Raw genomic sequence first — 14,962 nt, forward strand, 5'->3', positions numbered from 1 at the left:
GACTATAGTATTTTCGAGTATGCCTGAAAGGGGTAATTCGAGTGATTTACTTAGTCGAGTTAGATGCAGTCTACTATCGAAGCGGTACTGTTGATGATTCGAATTTGAACATGCGGAATCATCATCGTGCGAATCCTCCATCGCATTTATGGATCGATAACGTCGCCTTCGATTATTTTCTCTTGGCCTCACTCTTATCCATTCGCCGAAATAGAGATCATCCAAAGTCGGGAATAATGATCAAGGCGTTATTATACGTGTTAACGAAAGAACAGAAATAAATACTATGTGCAGAAATACTCAGGACCAAGTATTTGGTTGTAGTCACCCGCTCAGCAAAAAGACAAATGTAAGCGAGATGTAAGCGTGAGAGAATATATGTGCATGTATGCTTGCGAAGCTGGGGAAGAGCAAGGTGCACGTCTGATAATAATGCGACAGAGAAAGCAAGCTCATTGAAAGTGCGCGTGACGCAGCTTGTAGTCCTTGTTACGTTGTGATGCCAATGACTGAGAGTCATGTTCCTGTGCCAGCTACTATACTCTAGGAAAGTAATTATATTGCGGATAAATAGCTAAAAGCATAAAGCGGAGGAGCCGCAAGAAAAAAAAAACCGAAGCGGCGCGCTCGCGCGTGAGATGCGTTTTATTATCATTTGTTTATTCGACCTCACCTCACACATCAAGTGTGTGTTAAGATATCTAACTTCTATGTATATGCAATTTGTTATTTTTTTAAAAGTCTATACACACCGTGCGGGTTGATTAGCATGTAAGATCCTTTTTATCGACTCCTCATTCACTTTTTACTCGAATATTTTTTTCTTTCTCTCTCGTCTTCTTTTTCTTTCCTTATATCTTATTTTTAATAATGTTACATTGATAAATGGCGCTATACGATCGATAAGGTTCTAAAGGCAACGTGTTTCTGTAAAACTTGTCAAGCAAACTTTTCCATTTATTACGAAATATAACATGCTGTTAATTACGTAGTTATTAAGTATGAATACGTATATTGATATAAATGCGTATCAATACTAATAATACGTATTATTAAAGTTCGTGTTTTTATTATCACTGTCGCAATCGACTTAACATCGCTCAACATCTTCATTTTTTGATTGTTTTCTCAAATTAGATAATAATTTTAGCCGTCGATTCGCATGCTTTGTTGTACACTTTCGATTGAACAAAGACAATAATAAAAATAAAAACTAAACTCAATGAATGCAATTATTCTCTATAGAAATATATTGGAACTAGCTGCATCAGTCTCAAATAACTTGCGAGTGTCAAAAGTGACGTTTTCGAAAGATTATCCTATAATCTGTTAATTTCTCCCTCATATTTCTATTATTCTTTTTAAACATTTTTTATCTATCTTTTCACTTTTACGTATTAACGTGAGCGTTCGATGAGTGTGTAGCAATCCAATGCGATTTGAGGATTAGTTGATTTGTATGTTTGCGCATCAGAGAAATAAGTTTCTCTCTCAAATCATGAAATAGAAAAATTTATCGTTGGAACAATCGCTCAATAAACGATGATTAGGAACGGATTTTAGAAAAAACATTTTATGATATCTTATAAAACATAGGTTTTACTAATGTTTTATATATTTTTCTCTCCGTAATTAACGGAGTTTTTAGCATGTGGTTTCAAACATTAGGATAATACAGGTTTTTGTTTCTAGGTACAAAACATTATAAATATTTTTATCGGCAACTCTTCGTTTTTCCTTATGTTTTATTATATATATATATATATTGTTTATATATCGTATCTCGGTGTAATGTGCAAATGTAAAACGTACTAGTTGAACAATTATATACGAAATAATATGAAATAATGAATATATTTTTCATTATTTCGTGAATTGTTTTTTGTTGCGAAAAATCTATTAGCCGATAATCCTCTTTTTTTTATATAAATGTAATAGAAATTAATCGTATCGTAAAAGATTCTTCGCAATATTGTTTCGTAAGAGAACAGCTAGTTCTTTCATTTTTATTCGTCTTATCATTAAGATTTTAATCATCGCTAATTTAAAAAAATTTTATTTTATAAATTCGATATTTTCGAAAATGAAAAGAGCGAATCTTTTTGCAATAACACATTACACAATAGTACGTTTTGTAAAAAGCTAAAAAAATTCACGTATCGTATGCGCAATTTCGAGCATACCGACTATATAATTGCGATGAGAATTGTTAATGACTGATCTCGTTCTGTTATGCGACATTTTGGTGCGATTCTAGTTTTTCTTTACCGTCTATTACCAAACCGGAAAGAAATGCGCGAGAGGGGGTCCTTTATAACGATTGTTCCGTAAGCGTTTATTCAGAGAGCAGTTTCTCTTTTGTACATAAAATAAATATGTCTTATATAAGATGCATTTGTTGCGGCGCATGGGAAAGTGCAATGGAGGTGCCAATGAGAGAATGAGAGTGTGAAATTGTGCGCGTTTGTGCGCCACGAAACGGAAATAGACGTTGCACAAGGATGCACGCGAACGTCTATGACAATATCTTCCCTTATTTCCCTTCCGCAATGTTTCTCCTTTTTTTCTTTTTTTATATTCTTTCGGTTTCTTTTATTTCATTAGCCGTGTTCAGCAGAAAAGCAGCTTTGCAATTGTAAAATTCTTTAACATAAATTGGTTCTTGTCCTTAGCTTCTTATTAGATCTACATGCGTAACCAATAATATTAAACAATTTTGCAACAGTTTTTACAATCGCTTTTTCTGCTGAGCTCAGCCATAGACTGGAATCATCCGGTGTCTGTATAGCGAACATGGCGAAAATCGCTGTAGAAACGCATCGAGTATAGCAGCGAACTAAACGTGCCATAACAACGTCATGCCAATATTATCCATATAATACATATTGTTTTTGACATTATAATCCATTCCTAGTTCCGTCGTGGAGCGTCAGCCACTGACGCGAACTTGCCCTTTTCTCCCTCCTTCCCTCTTCACTCGATCCGCCGTTCTCCTCTCTCTTCCTACCCGCCTTCTTCGTTTGTCGATCGAACTCGTTAAACAGACTGAAAATGGCATTTAGTAGGAACCTTTTCGCGAATGACGATCTATATATTACGCGATCGCGGACAAAGCGAAATATTTTAGCAGTACTCGAACGAAAGAGAAACGTAGACTCTCGCGCGTACAGGATGTTCGATCGAGGAACTGAAGTACCTATCGAATAAGTACGGGGCAAGGACAACCAGCAACGTCTCACGAGAGACGAGTGTGGAAAGAAAGGAGGTAGCAGCGGATTAGCGACAGACATAGCCAGTATACGTGAAAACGAGACTCTTCAAGTTTTCACGCGAGAGACATTTGAGTATCGCTGTACATGAGGAGAGTGGGACGTGAGTGGGACCGATTTCTTCCTGATGAGCGATTTGATTTGGTCGCAAAGGAAGCGGTACTCTCCTCCCCCCCCTCATAGATCATCTCGAGCCCGCTCGCTACTTCCTTTCTCGCTCTGCTAGGAACGACGAGGCGACGTCGTCTAGAATTCGGTGGCGAACTGCTCGGGGACGTGAAAACGTCCCGGTTTATCCGGGTATAAAGAGAACGTTTCCCCTGAGATGCAGAATGCGATTCTCGGAGTGCGAGCAAACTCGCTCGATACGGCCTACAGTCCGCTCGAGAAGAGAGAGTATCGAGATTTGCTCGCGAGTCGCAGATGACGACCCCCCTTCCTCCGGTGACGAGGGTGACCAAGCTCGTGCCGATCGAGTCGGGAGTTCGAAGCTACTGTCTCGCTTCAAAGGAATGATTGTACCATATTGTAAAGTATCAATCGACAGTTTTCAACTGCGTTGTACAGTGTTTTCTAAGTATCTAGGCTGATAGCGCGCGTGTAATTGAGGAAAAGGAACATTGTATTTATACTAATAAGCGATCTGTATCATTCATTCTCGTATAGCCTGTAATCCTACTCATGTAGACGCTAAAAGTGATTTGTGTCATAAAGAAACCCTATAAATAAAATTAGCACTTTGAGAACGTTGTCGACCGCGTGTACAAATTTTTTCTTTCACTTCCATTTTATCTTTCGTTCACTTCGGCGCAAAATTTTCGCTTGCGTTTAAGGATTGTGAAGAATACTTTCTTAAATTTTGAAAATTTTACAGGGATGCATGACACCTTGAGATTCGCGTACCGTTGTATCTACTTGGCGAGTAAAGAAAAGTAAAACGTACAATCGAACATTTATTAATATTTAGATGAACAAACGTCTCTCGTGGTTGAAAAAAAATGCAGGCTCAATACGTTAACCGCGTTCAAAGTGTATACACTCGGTCGCTTCGAGTTGCAGTTATCCATGAATATCTTTGCCATCCTTGCGATACTCTTACACTTGAACATACATGCGGCGCCGTCGTAGGCAGGTCTACCCCGGCCGTTTCTCGAGCACGGGTCGAACATATAGAATTTACCGTAATGCTGCATCACAGCCATCGCCAGATTGGCTGTGTGCAATATTCCGGCGCAGTTCGCGCGGAAGAACATGGCGAGCGCCTCGGACAGATCGAAGATATGAAGTATTCCGGCGGTGGTATGATTATGAACGTGAATGGTGACCCTCAAGTCACCTACGATAAACACGGTGAGCAACTCGCTGGGTGAGAGATTCCTGGCGCCCGGTCGAGCGGCTCGGGCACTCTCCAAGTACAGCGAATCACCATACTTGAGTACGGTATCAATCAACTCGGAAGTCCACGTGGATGGCACGTGCAGCAGCCCCATTACAATGGCGACCGCCGCGATTGCCGTGCTCTGCAAACCCCTGTTTCTCAGACTGAAGGTACGATGATTCATGTGCAGACTGCCATGCAGAATGCTCAGTTCGTTATCCACGATACTATACTCATTTAGCGGCTCCACGTTCAACGTAATTGTCTTTTTTGGGGAGATAATTGGAACGAGTGGCGCGATACGATCTAAATATGGTCGAAAACCACCTGGACACGGCAATGTCTCGATTATGACGTTCCTTATGATCACCCGACAGATCTCGAAAGCTCCATATCTCTCACGGGGATCAATGTTTGCAAAGATTGTATCGTACAAAGGCTCCAGACAAGCAAACCACATTATACACGAAGTTCCGTTGGAATCCGGCAGACCCTGATCGTTTCTAGCTCTAGGATCGTACATGAAGTAAACACCCAGATCTTTCCAAATAGCTATCATACCGCGATCGGTTATTAAAATACCGGCACGATTGTCTTCAAAAAATTTCCGCAAACCTTCCTCCAATAAAATCGAAGAAGGTAGTGATCGTTCTCGCTGAGTCGTTCTCTTCTCGCGTTTGTCAATATCTACTTTTGTCTCTTTCTGCTTTATATCTTCCGAGTCGGAAGGTTCAATCGCCACCAGACCGATTACGGTGTTAGGCTCGATGTCAGCGGTCAAAACATTGACACCTGGGAAAATATGAATTCCAAAATTTATTCAGGATTGTTTTAAAAACAGCGGAAAAAAGAAACGTACGACAAACATACATACCCACATAGAATACTCTGATAATGTCTTTCGGTTTCAATCTCGATTCAGGTTTGATCTTTCTTGTCTCCTGATGAACGTTAATACCGATCGCCAAAATCTCGTCCATAGTCTTCTTCGTCCAGGTGACGGGGCTCTTGACGATCGACATGCCGAGCGCAACGACACAATTTGCTGCCGTCTGTCGACCGCGTAACGTCTCGGGAAAGATCTTGTCGCCTTGATGATAGCTTCCACGCAAGATAGCACGCGCCTCGCCCCGTAATTTTCTGTAAGCGTTCAAAGGTGGCAGGTTCGCTGGCCGAATCGCCGGACTAGGATCAAGTTTCGAAAGTGGCGGTTTAGTCCAGTCCAGCACGTCGATCGCAGTAATCTCATAATCGCCTTCAGTTCCCAAATGGCGTAGAAGATAATCTACGAGGAAACTCGTGTCCTTGAACCTGATTACTCGCGGTACCGTTGACACGATTTCTTTCGCAGAAGACCAATTAGGTATCACAACATAATACGCGTCATCGGCCTTCCATATGGCTAAATTTTTAGTTTCCTGTACGGTCAATACGCCAGCTTCATACTTGTTGAAGAAATTGTCGATTCCGCTCCGTAAATCTTGAACCTTAGGAGCTTTCCCAGTAAGACTACCCGCTTGAACGCAATCCTTGATTGTTAAAGCGATGCGCCGAGAAGACAGGAAAAACTCATTGATGATTTCATTCACTAAGAGTTCCGAGCCACTACCGAGTCTCTCGATGCACTTTGAATGTAGTTTGTCACCAGTAACGATAACTTCATCGAGAATTGACGGTGTCCACTGTCTCGGTTGGTAGACCTATATTAATTTTCCATGTTAGTTATCTTTGTGCAATTGAGTTATACATGAAAATTAAGTAAAATTAATTAAGCAGATTGTACAAAAAAAAAAAGAGAAACCTTGGAAAAGACGATGGCCATCGCGGCGATGGCCGCACTTTGTTTGCCACGATTTGCCTCGTCGAACCTCTCGTCTGTTATAGTGACGTTACCGTTTATGCTCCAGATACCGTCTGCGATTTTGGGAAAATGATGCCATAGATCTTCACCGGAAGTGGTCTTCTTCACACGTTCGGCTTGGGCCACTCGCGTCTCGTACACATTGTCGATTGTGATGGCGTCGATGACGAAGCTGTCGACCTCCCGTACAACTGCTCGAAGAATGTTAGCTAACGAGGGGATATCGGTGAACCACATCACTGCTGCAGCTCCATCCTCTTTAGGTTCGCCTTGAGCGTTTCTACCCCTAGGATCCATCGTGAAGAACACTCCGCCTTCTTTCCAAATCGGCATCATTACGTCATCCTGACGAAACACTCCTATCGAGTTTTCCTCAAAAAACTGTTCGAGTAATGTTATCACATCAGTCACGTTTCCGGTGATAACTTCTTCTTCAAATACAACTGACATTCGATTGACTCCTATGATAAAGTCTTCTGCGATTTCCGCAGGAAGAAGATAATTTCTGGGTGTTTCCTCTTCAGGCTCTATTTCAGGTAGATTTATCAAGTTCTGATTGGTGAGTTTATCGCCAATTTTCAAGATATCATCTATAAGTTCACTGTGCCACAAATGAGGATCGTAAAGTTTCGTCATAGCCAAGGTTGCCAAAGCGTTAGCAGCTTGTTGTTTATCTCTCGTTATTGGTTTGAAGGCCAATTCATTTCTTTGATCGATGGTACCCAAAAGTATAGCGCCAGTCTCGAACAAATTCGAATAGTTGTTCAAATTCGGCACAATCGGTATTAGTTGATCTGCCTCAATCTCCTCATCCGTCATAACTGGGCCGATAGACACAATCTTTAATTCGTGTATCGTGAAATCGTTCTCGCCTTCATTGTACCCCGCATTCTTTTTAATGAGATCTGCTAATGCTGAGAGGTCCGAAGATCGCACCAAGCAGGCAAGATTTTCTTCGGCTTTCTCCGCTAACAATTGACCTAATTTATCACGAGGGTTTGGATCGAAGTAGTAATAAAATATCTCTTCTTTATCCTTGTCCTTCGTCTCTTCTTCCTCTTTCCATACTGCCACTGAGAGTGTCTTCGTCTCGACTATTCCATAATTTTTATCCTCGAAGAATTGTTTTAAGCCTTTTTCCAAGTTTGGTAATTCAGAATCATCTGATACTGACAGATCACCGACAACTGCCGCCTCGTTGATATCAATAGTTACTTTTCGATTTTTGAAATACAAATTTTTCTTCATATCTTTAAGAAACAATTTTTCAATTTCTTCTTCTATTTTGGCAGGCTTAGACCAGTTGTAATAAACGTCGCCTTCCCTGATCACTTCATCGACAGTTTCCTTACTCCATTTTGCTGCTGGCGTTTCGTTCGCGCTAACCAAGGCCACAATTGGCATAGCGAGACCTTGATTTCCTTGGTTTTCTTCTTCAAATAATTCATCCACGTTGGATATTTCACCTTGCAACACCCACGTCTTACCCGCCATACCGGGCTGAAACTCGTTCCAAGCTCGAGTGCCAGGTACATCATCCACGATCGTGACATGCCGAATAGTGAACCGGTCGTTCCTTTTCGTAGGATCAACATTCCTCAAGAACAGTGCAGTCAAGGAGTCTAAGTCTGGAAATCGAATCACGCAACAATTTCCTATTTCTTTCTTATCCTTTTGTATAATTTTCTCCTTCTTATCCTTTTCTGCAACTTTCTCTTCTCTTATCCTAATCCCGGTGGCATCACAATATCGAGGATCGAATAGATAGTAACAATCATCCTGGCTCCAGACTGCCACCGCCATTGAAGTCGTTTCAATCACACCTTCCTCGTTTAGCAGAAAAAACTCTTCTAGTGCCCGTTTCAGATTCAAAACTGACGGCACTTTCGAGGTAATCGTACCGGTCACGGTGATTAGATCGACATCTATCACTTGTTTACGATCTTCTATTTCGAATTTGATATTATCTAAATCGGCCGCTGTCATCATCTTTATTAATGGCTTGTCGGATTTAACTTTAGCATACAATGAGTCACCCATCATCAGGATTTCATCCAGCGTCGATCTCTCCCATATCTTCACCGGATGCACTTTCTTCATAGCAATAGCCATTATACAATTTGCTACGTTTTGTCCACCTTTGCCTTTGTATATTTCCTCGCCTTCATGAGTTAGACCATGAAGAATCGCTATTTTGCCGGGTAATTCCGTAAACGTGGATGGCACGTTTACTCGCATGTCATCGTATGAATATCCTGTGTCAAAATTGTTTCGATTCACCAATAATTCTGTAGCAAAATAGCGATCGATGCTATAATTTGAAATATTGATCGATAACGGTTCTTTCCGTATCCTTGCGAGTTTATGCAATTTTTCTTCCTTGGGCACAGGCTTTGTGCAGTCCACTTCGTGATCATCGATGTCAATAGGATTAATGGATTGTAATACGCTCTTCCGAACTATAGGTGGACCAATACCATCGGATGAATGTTTAACGAACCCATCACCGACCTATAAATTTCTACTTTCATGTATATGTATAACTATGTAAATATTTTTTTATATATAAATATATATTATTTATCTACATCATTCTTTTTATCTTTAAATAAATAGTATATAGACTTTCTCTTTGTAATGTACTTGTGTAATAATAATAATGAATTTTATTCTTATAAATAATATTGTATTTCATAGAAAAAAATAAGTTCCCCCTTTTCTGTCTCTCTCTCTCTCTCTCTCTCTCTCTCTCTCTCGCCCCGGAAAAAATGTTATATAAATGGACATATTTTTTATATATAATTATATATAATATTGTATATAAAATATGTCAATTTTTTATATAATTATACTTAATCTTATATAATTATACAACTATATATAATTATATATGAAATATTTTCTTCCGGATGTCTACTACTATTATTATCGCTTTTTTACTGGTACTATTACCTCTGCGGCACGCAACAAGGTGATTTTGACGATACAATATCGAGAGTCATAACGCCAATTTAGGTTCTTCAACAAATGATCATTCAAGTCATTTATGTACTTGAATCTCATGAGGCAAGCTGTGCCATCAGGATGATGCAGACCGCTTTCATCGCATGAGGCTGGATTGTAGCAAAGGAAACCGGCATTTCCAGGCTGACGCCATACAGCAACGGAACTACCCTGAGCGGTGATTACTCCAGAATCATTATTTTTGAGAAATATTTGTAAGCCTTCAGCAAAATCCGAACAGCCAACTGATTCGCTAAAGAGATTGCCGGAGATACCGTTTTTTTCGATATCAACCCAAATTTTGTAGAAACCAATATCGAACTCATTGTGTATGAGATTGGTCCTCATATATTCATCGTCTTTCAATTTTTTCCTCCTCAAGCTTACGCGAAACAATTTGTCACCATATTCGAGTACTTGATCTATATGATTGCTCGTCCACTCTTTGGGTTCAAACAGGCGACCGTAAACGATGGCCACTATCGCGCACGGTGCTGCTTGTCGTCCTCGACTTTTATACTTGAACCGGCGATCACTCATCGCACGAGAACCTCGAAGAATAAATGAACACGGTGTTAGAACTCGAAAGCGATGCCATCGTTTTCCAATATTATTATGAAGTAAAATTGTTTTTCCTTTGATTTGTCCGGTATCACCCTCGCCGATACTACCATGATTCTCCATACTTTCTAAATTTACTTTTCGATATTTCTCTTGAAATGTCAGATAATCCGAATATGTATACGTATTTGTCTATAAAAAATTAATAAAGAAATTAATTAAAAAAATTTATAGGGATGTATATATATTTTTTATAATTCAATAAAATTTAGTATTTTAATAATTTACATAAGTCAGTACTTACTTAACCCATGATAAAAATTAATGAATGAAAATGATATTAAACTGTATTTTTGTTTGGTGTTTTTAACAATATAAAAATGACTGTGTTGCTTGTAGAATTTTGCTTTGGGATTGTTCCACTTGTAGATTTACGAGTATGATTAAATAAGCTTTACGCAAAGGAAGACATCTGTCAAAAAATTAATTTGAAACCGAAACAAAAGGTATCGATTAAACAAGCCTGTAATTTTCGATACAATAATTGTATACATGTTTCAAGAAGTCAACATCAAAAATCATATTTAAAATACAAAAAGAATTTATAATTTACAGCGATTTGAAAGGTGAAGAACATACAGAGATAATCCGAGTAAAGTATACTTAAAACTTTATTACGTCAACATATGAAAATTGTAATAAATATTTTATAAATACAGAAGTACAAATAAAGTAAAGCCAAATACAACTTGCTTTTCATTGTAATAACATTGATGTTTTCATAAAGATTTATGTATAATGTACGAATAATAGAAATCAAGTTGCATCATCACTTATTCAATTTTCAAGGAATTTAGTACACGGAAATATAATTATGTCCCATGAATAATCGAAGAATGCTGTCGTATACATGTATTTACGATAACAAAATTTTGATTAGTGTTCGCGCAATGACAAAAGCTCTTTTGCTAAATTATTCTTTATTTACAACGCATATATATTTTTTCTTGCTATATATAATATGTATATTTAACTAGTCTAATCAGTTTATTGTAACAAGTTACCAAAAAATATCTACACGTAAAAATATATAGATATATATGTATATACATATCAACACGCAATTATATCCGCGCGCGCGTGCATGTGTGCCACGGTTGTAATATATATACATACACATATACACGAACTCTATTATATGCGTGTGTGTATATATATTTATTTATATATACACATATAATAGAATATATATATATATATATATATAATATATACATATTAGTTACTTTTTATGTTATTAAACATCAACGAAAAGCTCTTCTGTTAAGAAGAAATATTTTCTTATTGTGTGCGTGTAAATATATCATTTTTATAATATATATTCGTACATGTATATTAAAATATGTATTATACATGTACATATCACGCCTGCGTATACCTATATATATATGCATACTCGACAGTATCTTTTGGCTTACATTTTTTAACGCAAATCTCCGTCTGGGAGATTCAAAATATCATTCTCATAAACGTCAGACTGCTCTAAGCTCTATACATTGAAATTGTTTTCACCGCGTATGAAGCGTATCCGGCCCGAAGGGCAACATAATAATGAAAATATGCGTTACGCATGTGTATATGTATATACATATATGTATATTTATATATACATGTGTGTGTGTGTGCGCGCGCGCGCACACACACACACACACACACACACACACAAGTAAATGCGCGTAATACATATTAATTTTTGCAAAAAAAAATAGCTATAATATTTGAATATGTGTCTCTATATTCGCTTAGTCCATTCTCGTATTCGTTTAGCAACATGTTATCATTTTACTATAATAGATATCCATGTCAGCTGAGAGAATGCACCTATGTATATGTATATATATATACACACATTATGCATATATTTCATTCAAAAATATACCCCTAAATACGGTATTATCTGTTTCATGCTGCGCAAATGCCAGCTAAAAATTTCACTACCAACTACATTAATCTTATTAAAATATATGTTTAACAATTACACGCATTTTTAATTTGAATGTCAAGAAGAAATATCTGGCCACATTGGTTATTGATCCGCCAGTCGATTGCTATATTAAAACCGTGAAATTACTCAACGGTGATTTATTCTTTCATTTATTTATCATCACAGACGGAAAAGAGTTAATTATTTAACTATTAACAACATTATCGCATCTCTATCTTGTTCTCACACAACACACACACACGCACACACGCACACACGCACACGCACATGCACGCGCACGCACACATCATTCTTTGTAACTTTTGCATGAATTCTGTTCAATTATCAAACGAGTCCAATCGTAATCGACGAGTAATAAAAAAAATATAGTAAATCAATTTTATTATGTATACAATTCAATGCATCTCCAATTGCTTTATTTTATTTATATATATATAATAAAAAATATAGATTTATATGTAAACTTCCGCGGAGTATATCGTAAGAAATGTTTTATTATTTATTCAAACTATAACATAAAAGAGACAACAAAAATTTAATTAAAAATGATAGAGAATTGTAAGTGCGTTTCGTACTTATAGAGATTCAATGAATGAATCACAGGTAAATAAAATAACAAATCACTTTTGACGCAATTTAAACTATAATTAAATGTTACTCAGCACTTTACAATATACATATAATATACACGACTTTCATCGGATGCTAGGAAAACGCGTAGTCACGCGAGTTATTACCGCTTTACTTGTACATTGTTAGATGAGATTCATAATTTATACAAATATTTGAAGAATCGCGGCATATTTTCATCGACATCATTAAATTATATTACTCATCATCCTCAGAAAAAGAGTCGGGCAAGAAGTCGTTGAAACAATGAAACGCGAGAAGAACGAAGGAAGAGAATATCATATGAAAGATCGATGATTATTTGTTTTTTTTGTCACTCGATCTCTCCACGAATGCAAAATTATCTTTTACATTTTGCACAATTTGTTACATTGCCTATGCAACATGTATGTATGACAACATCCGGTGTATGCACAAGCGTATAACGACTTTATTCCGTGAAAACACGAATGCTTCAGTACTTTCCTCTATTTGTTTCGTATTTTTCTTATTATTCTATGTATGATACTTTCGCGTATCGACTAATGGAAGCTAGAAGAATGAATAATGTATCTTCTAGAAATTCAATGTCCAACATATGTTACGAATAAACTTATCCAAATCTGGGGTAGGCTGTGTATGTATGTGTGTGTCGTGTAAAATTTTAAAAATATTAATTAGTTTAATATTAAAAAGTTTAAATATTATTAAGGAATTTCGTAAATAATGCTACTTTAGTTAAATAATATAATATATAATATGACAAATGAAATTTGGATTTTTTTTACCTGCTATTATATAAGTTATTGTTATTATAGATTCGTATATCTACAATTTGTACATGACAGGCAAGAGATGCGAATTCCGTTTATGATGGGTCATATATTACGTAATTTACGTAAAATTACGGAATTCCTTAATAATATTATTAAAACTTTTTATCAACTTTATATATATAATGGAGATGTCTTCTCATGACTCGGTGTGTTTAGTTTGTCAACATGTATGAATTAATATTCACTATTGAGCGTTCCTATTTTGGTCCCACGAAATTGCACAATCGCTTCTAGTATTGGATACTCGGTATTTCTTTCCAAAGCACGAAGGAAACAATTTCGAGGATAATCGGCAATATAGAACTTTAATTAGGGCATACACATCACGCGAGTCACAATATTTTTGGCAAATTCGTTTGCAAAATCGTTTTTCATCGGAATAATTCGTATCGCGAATGCAAAGTCAAGGACGACGACGTCTAGACATTGGAAGATCGAGACGTCGACTCAAGTCGAGCATGTAACGTCAAAGATTCGTTTAGAGGAAGGATTTAGATTTTGTCCTAATATATTTATCTACAATGGCCCTTTAAAGTTTACAAATACTCCTTATTGCATAATATCGCTCGAGTTTTTAAAAACACACATTTATCCTATGTTTACTTATTTATTATATTACTTTCAATTTGTAACTATTTGAAAATATAAACGCTATAAGCGAATCAATATGTGTCTCATTAACTCGAATACCTTCCTCTATTCGAACCTTTATGATATTAGATCATAAAATCCATCTCTCTACATCTATTCTTTATACTGTGTATAAATTGTATAAAAATCAAGCAAAAGTAAATTCGGGCTGACTGGACGATAACTTTACGTGAAAGAGCACGGGTATTGTGTCTATATAGAGTTCACAACTAGATTATAAAGAAGTGAACGACACAAAATTCATGCTTCAGTAATGAATGTGCAGTTATTCTGAAAACAATCGTACGTCCCATGCATATTCTTTAGTGAATTCCACGTTAACACGCCTCGATTTATACATATATTTATGGATGCGTGCGTATGTATGCGTGGAGTGTGTGTGTGTGTGTGTGTGTAAATGTTATTGTGTAAAATATATACAACAAAAGTAACTCCTTTGTTTTTAACAGCCTCTATCATAAAATCAAGACAAGTATTAACTATCTCGGTTAGGGTGCTTGGCAAGAAACCGTCGAGGCCAGGGTAGAGGCCAGTCATATTGTCGTGGCACTGTTCCGCCCACATTCTTCTCAAAATACTTGAAAATAGAGAACCACCAGAGCCGGGCCAAAAAATTGTTTGGTCCGTATTGCTACAACAATTTCATTATATTATACATCGGCGATATATAAATTATAATGTAAATGCTATGAATATTTCACATAGAGTATAGTTTACTAAAGTTTATTATTATATCAAATATAATGTTTATTAACAATTATAATATATATTATTGTCACTAAATTTTAA

The 14,962-nt window shown here is 36.9% G+C and overlaps 2 protein-coding genes across 8 annotated transcripts in view; both read right to left on the bottom strand.

The window, feature by feature from the left end:
* The window catches only part of LOC108748706, a 13,586-nt gene extending 3,034 nt beyond the window's left edge, over positions 1–10,552 (bottom strand). The window contains exons 1-5 of one of the 2 annotated variants that reach the window (XM_018486991.1): positions 10,377–10,552; positions 9,461–10,264; positions 6,449–9,019; positions 5,522–6,347; positions 5,263–5,439 (exon numbers count right to left, since the gene is read on the bottom strand). In XM_018486991.1, coding sequence (XP_018342493.1) covers positions 5,263–5,439; positions 5,522–6,347; positions 6,449–9,019; positions 9,461–10,195 — 4,309 coding nt within the window. In that variant the 5' untranslated portion in view covers positions 10,196–10,264; positions 10,377–10,552. Of the gene's footprint in view, positions 1–3,612; positions 5,440–5,521; positions 6,348–6,448; positions 9,020–9,460; positions 10,265–10,376 lie in introns of those variants that run through there. The other variant, XM_018486990.1, reaches the window with a different exon arrangement.
* Positions 10,553–13,723: 3,171 nt separating this feature from the next.
* The window catches only part of LOC108748762 (phosphatidylcholine:ceramide cholinephosphotransferase 2-like), a 27,026-nt gene continuing 25,787 nt past the window's right edge, over positions 13,724–14,962 (bottom strand). For all 6 annotated transcript variants that reach the window (XM_018487084.1, XM_018487086.1, XM_018487087.1 and 3 more), the window contains exon 6: positions 13,724–14,804. In XM_018487084.1, coding sequence (XP_018342586.1) covers positions 14,649–14,804 — 156 coding nt within the window. In that variant the 3' untranslated portion in view covers positions 13,724–14,648. The remainder of the gene's footprint in view (positions 14,805–14,962) is intronic.

The sequence above is a fragment of the Trachymyrmex septentrionalis genome, unplaced genomic scaffold (genome assembly GCF_001594115.1).
Source record: "Trachymyrmex septentrionalis isolate Tsep2-gDNA-1 unplaced genomic scaffold, Tsep1.0 scaffold24, whole genome shotgun sequence".
NCBI classification, from domain to species: domain Eukaryota; kingdom Metazoa; phylum Arthropoda; class Insecta; order Hymenoptera; family Formicidae; genus Trachymyrmex; species Trachymyrmex septentrionalis.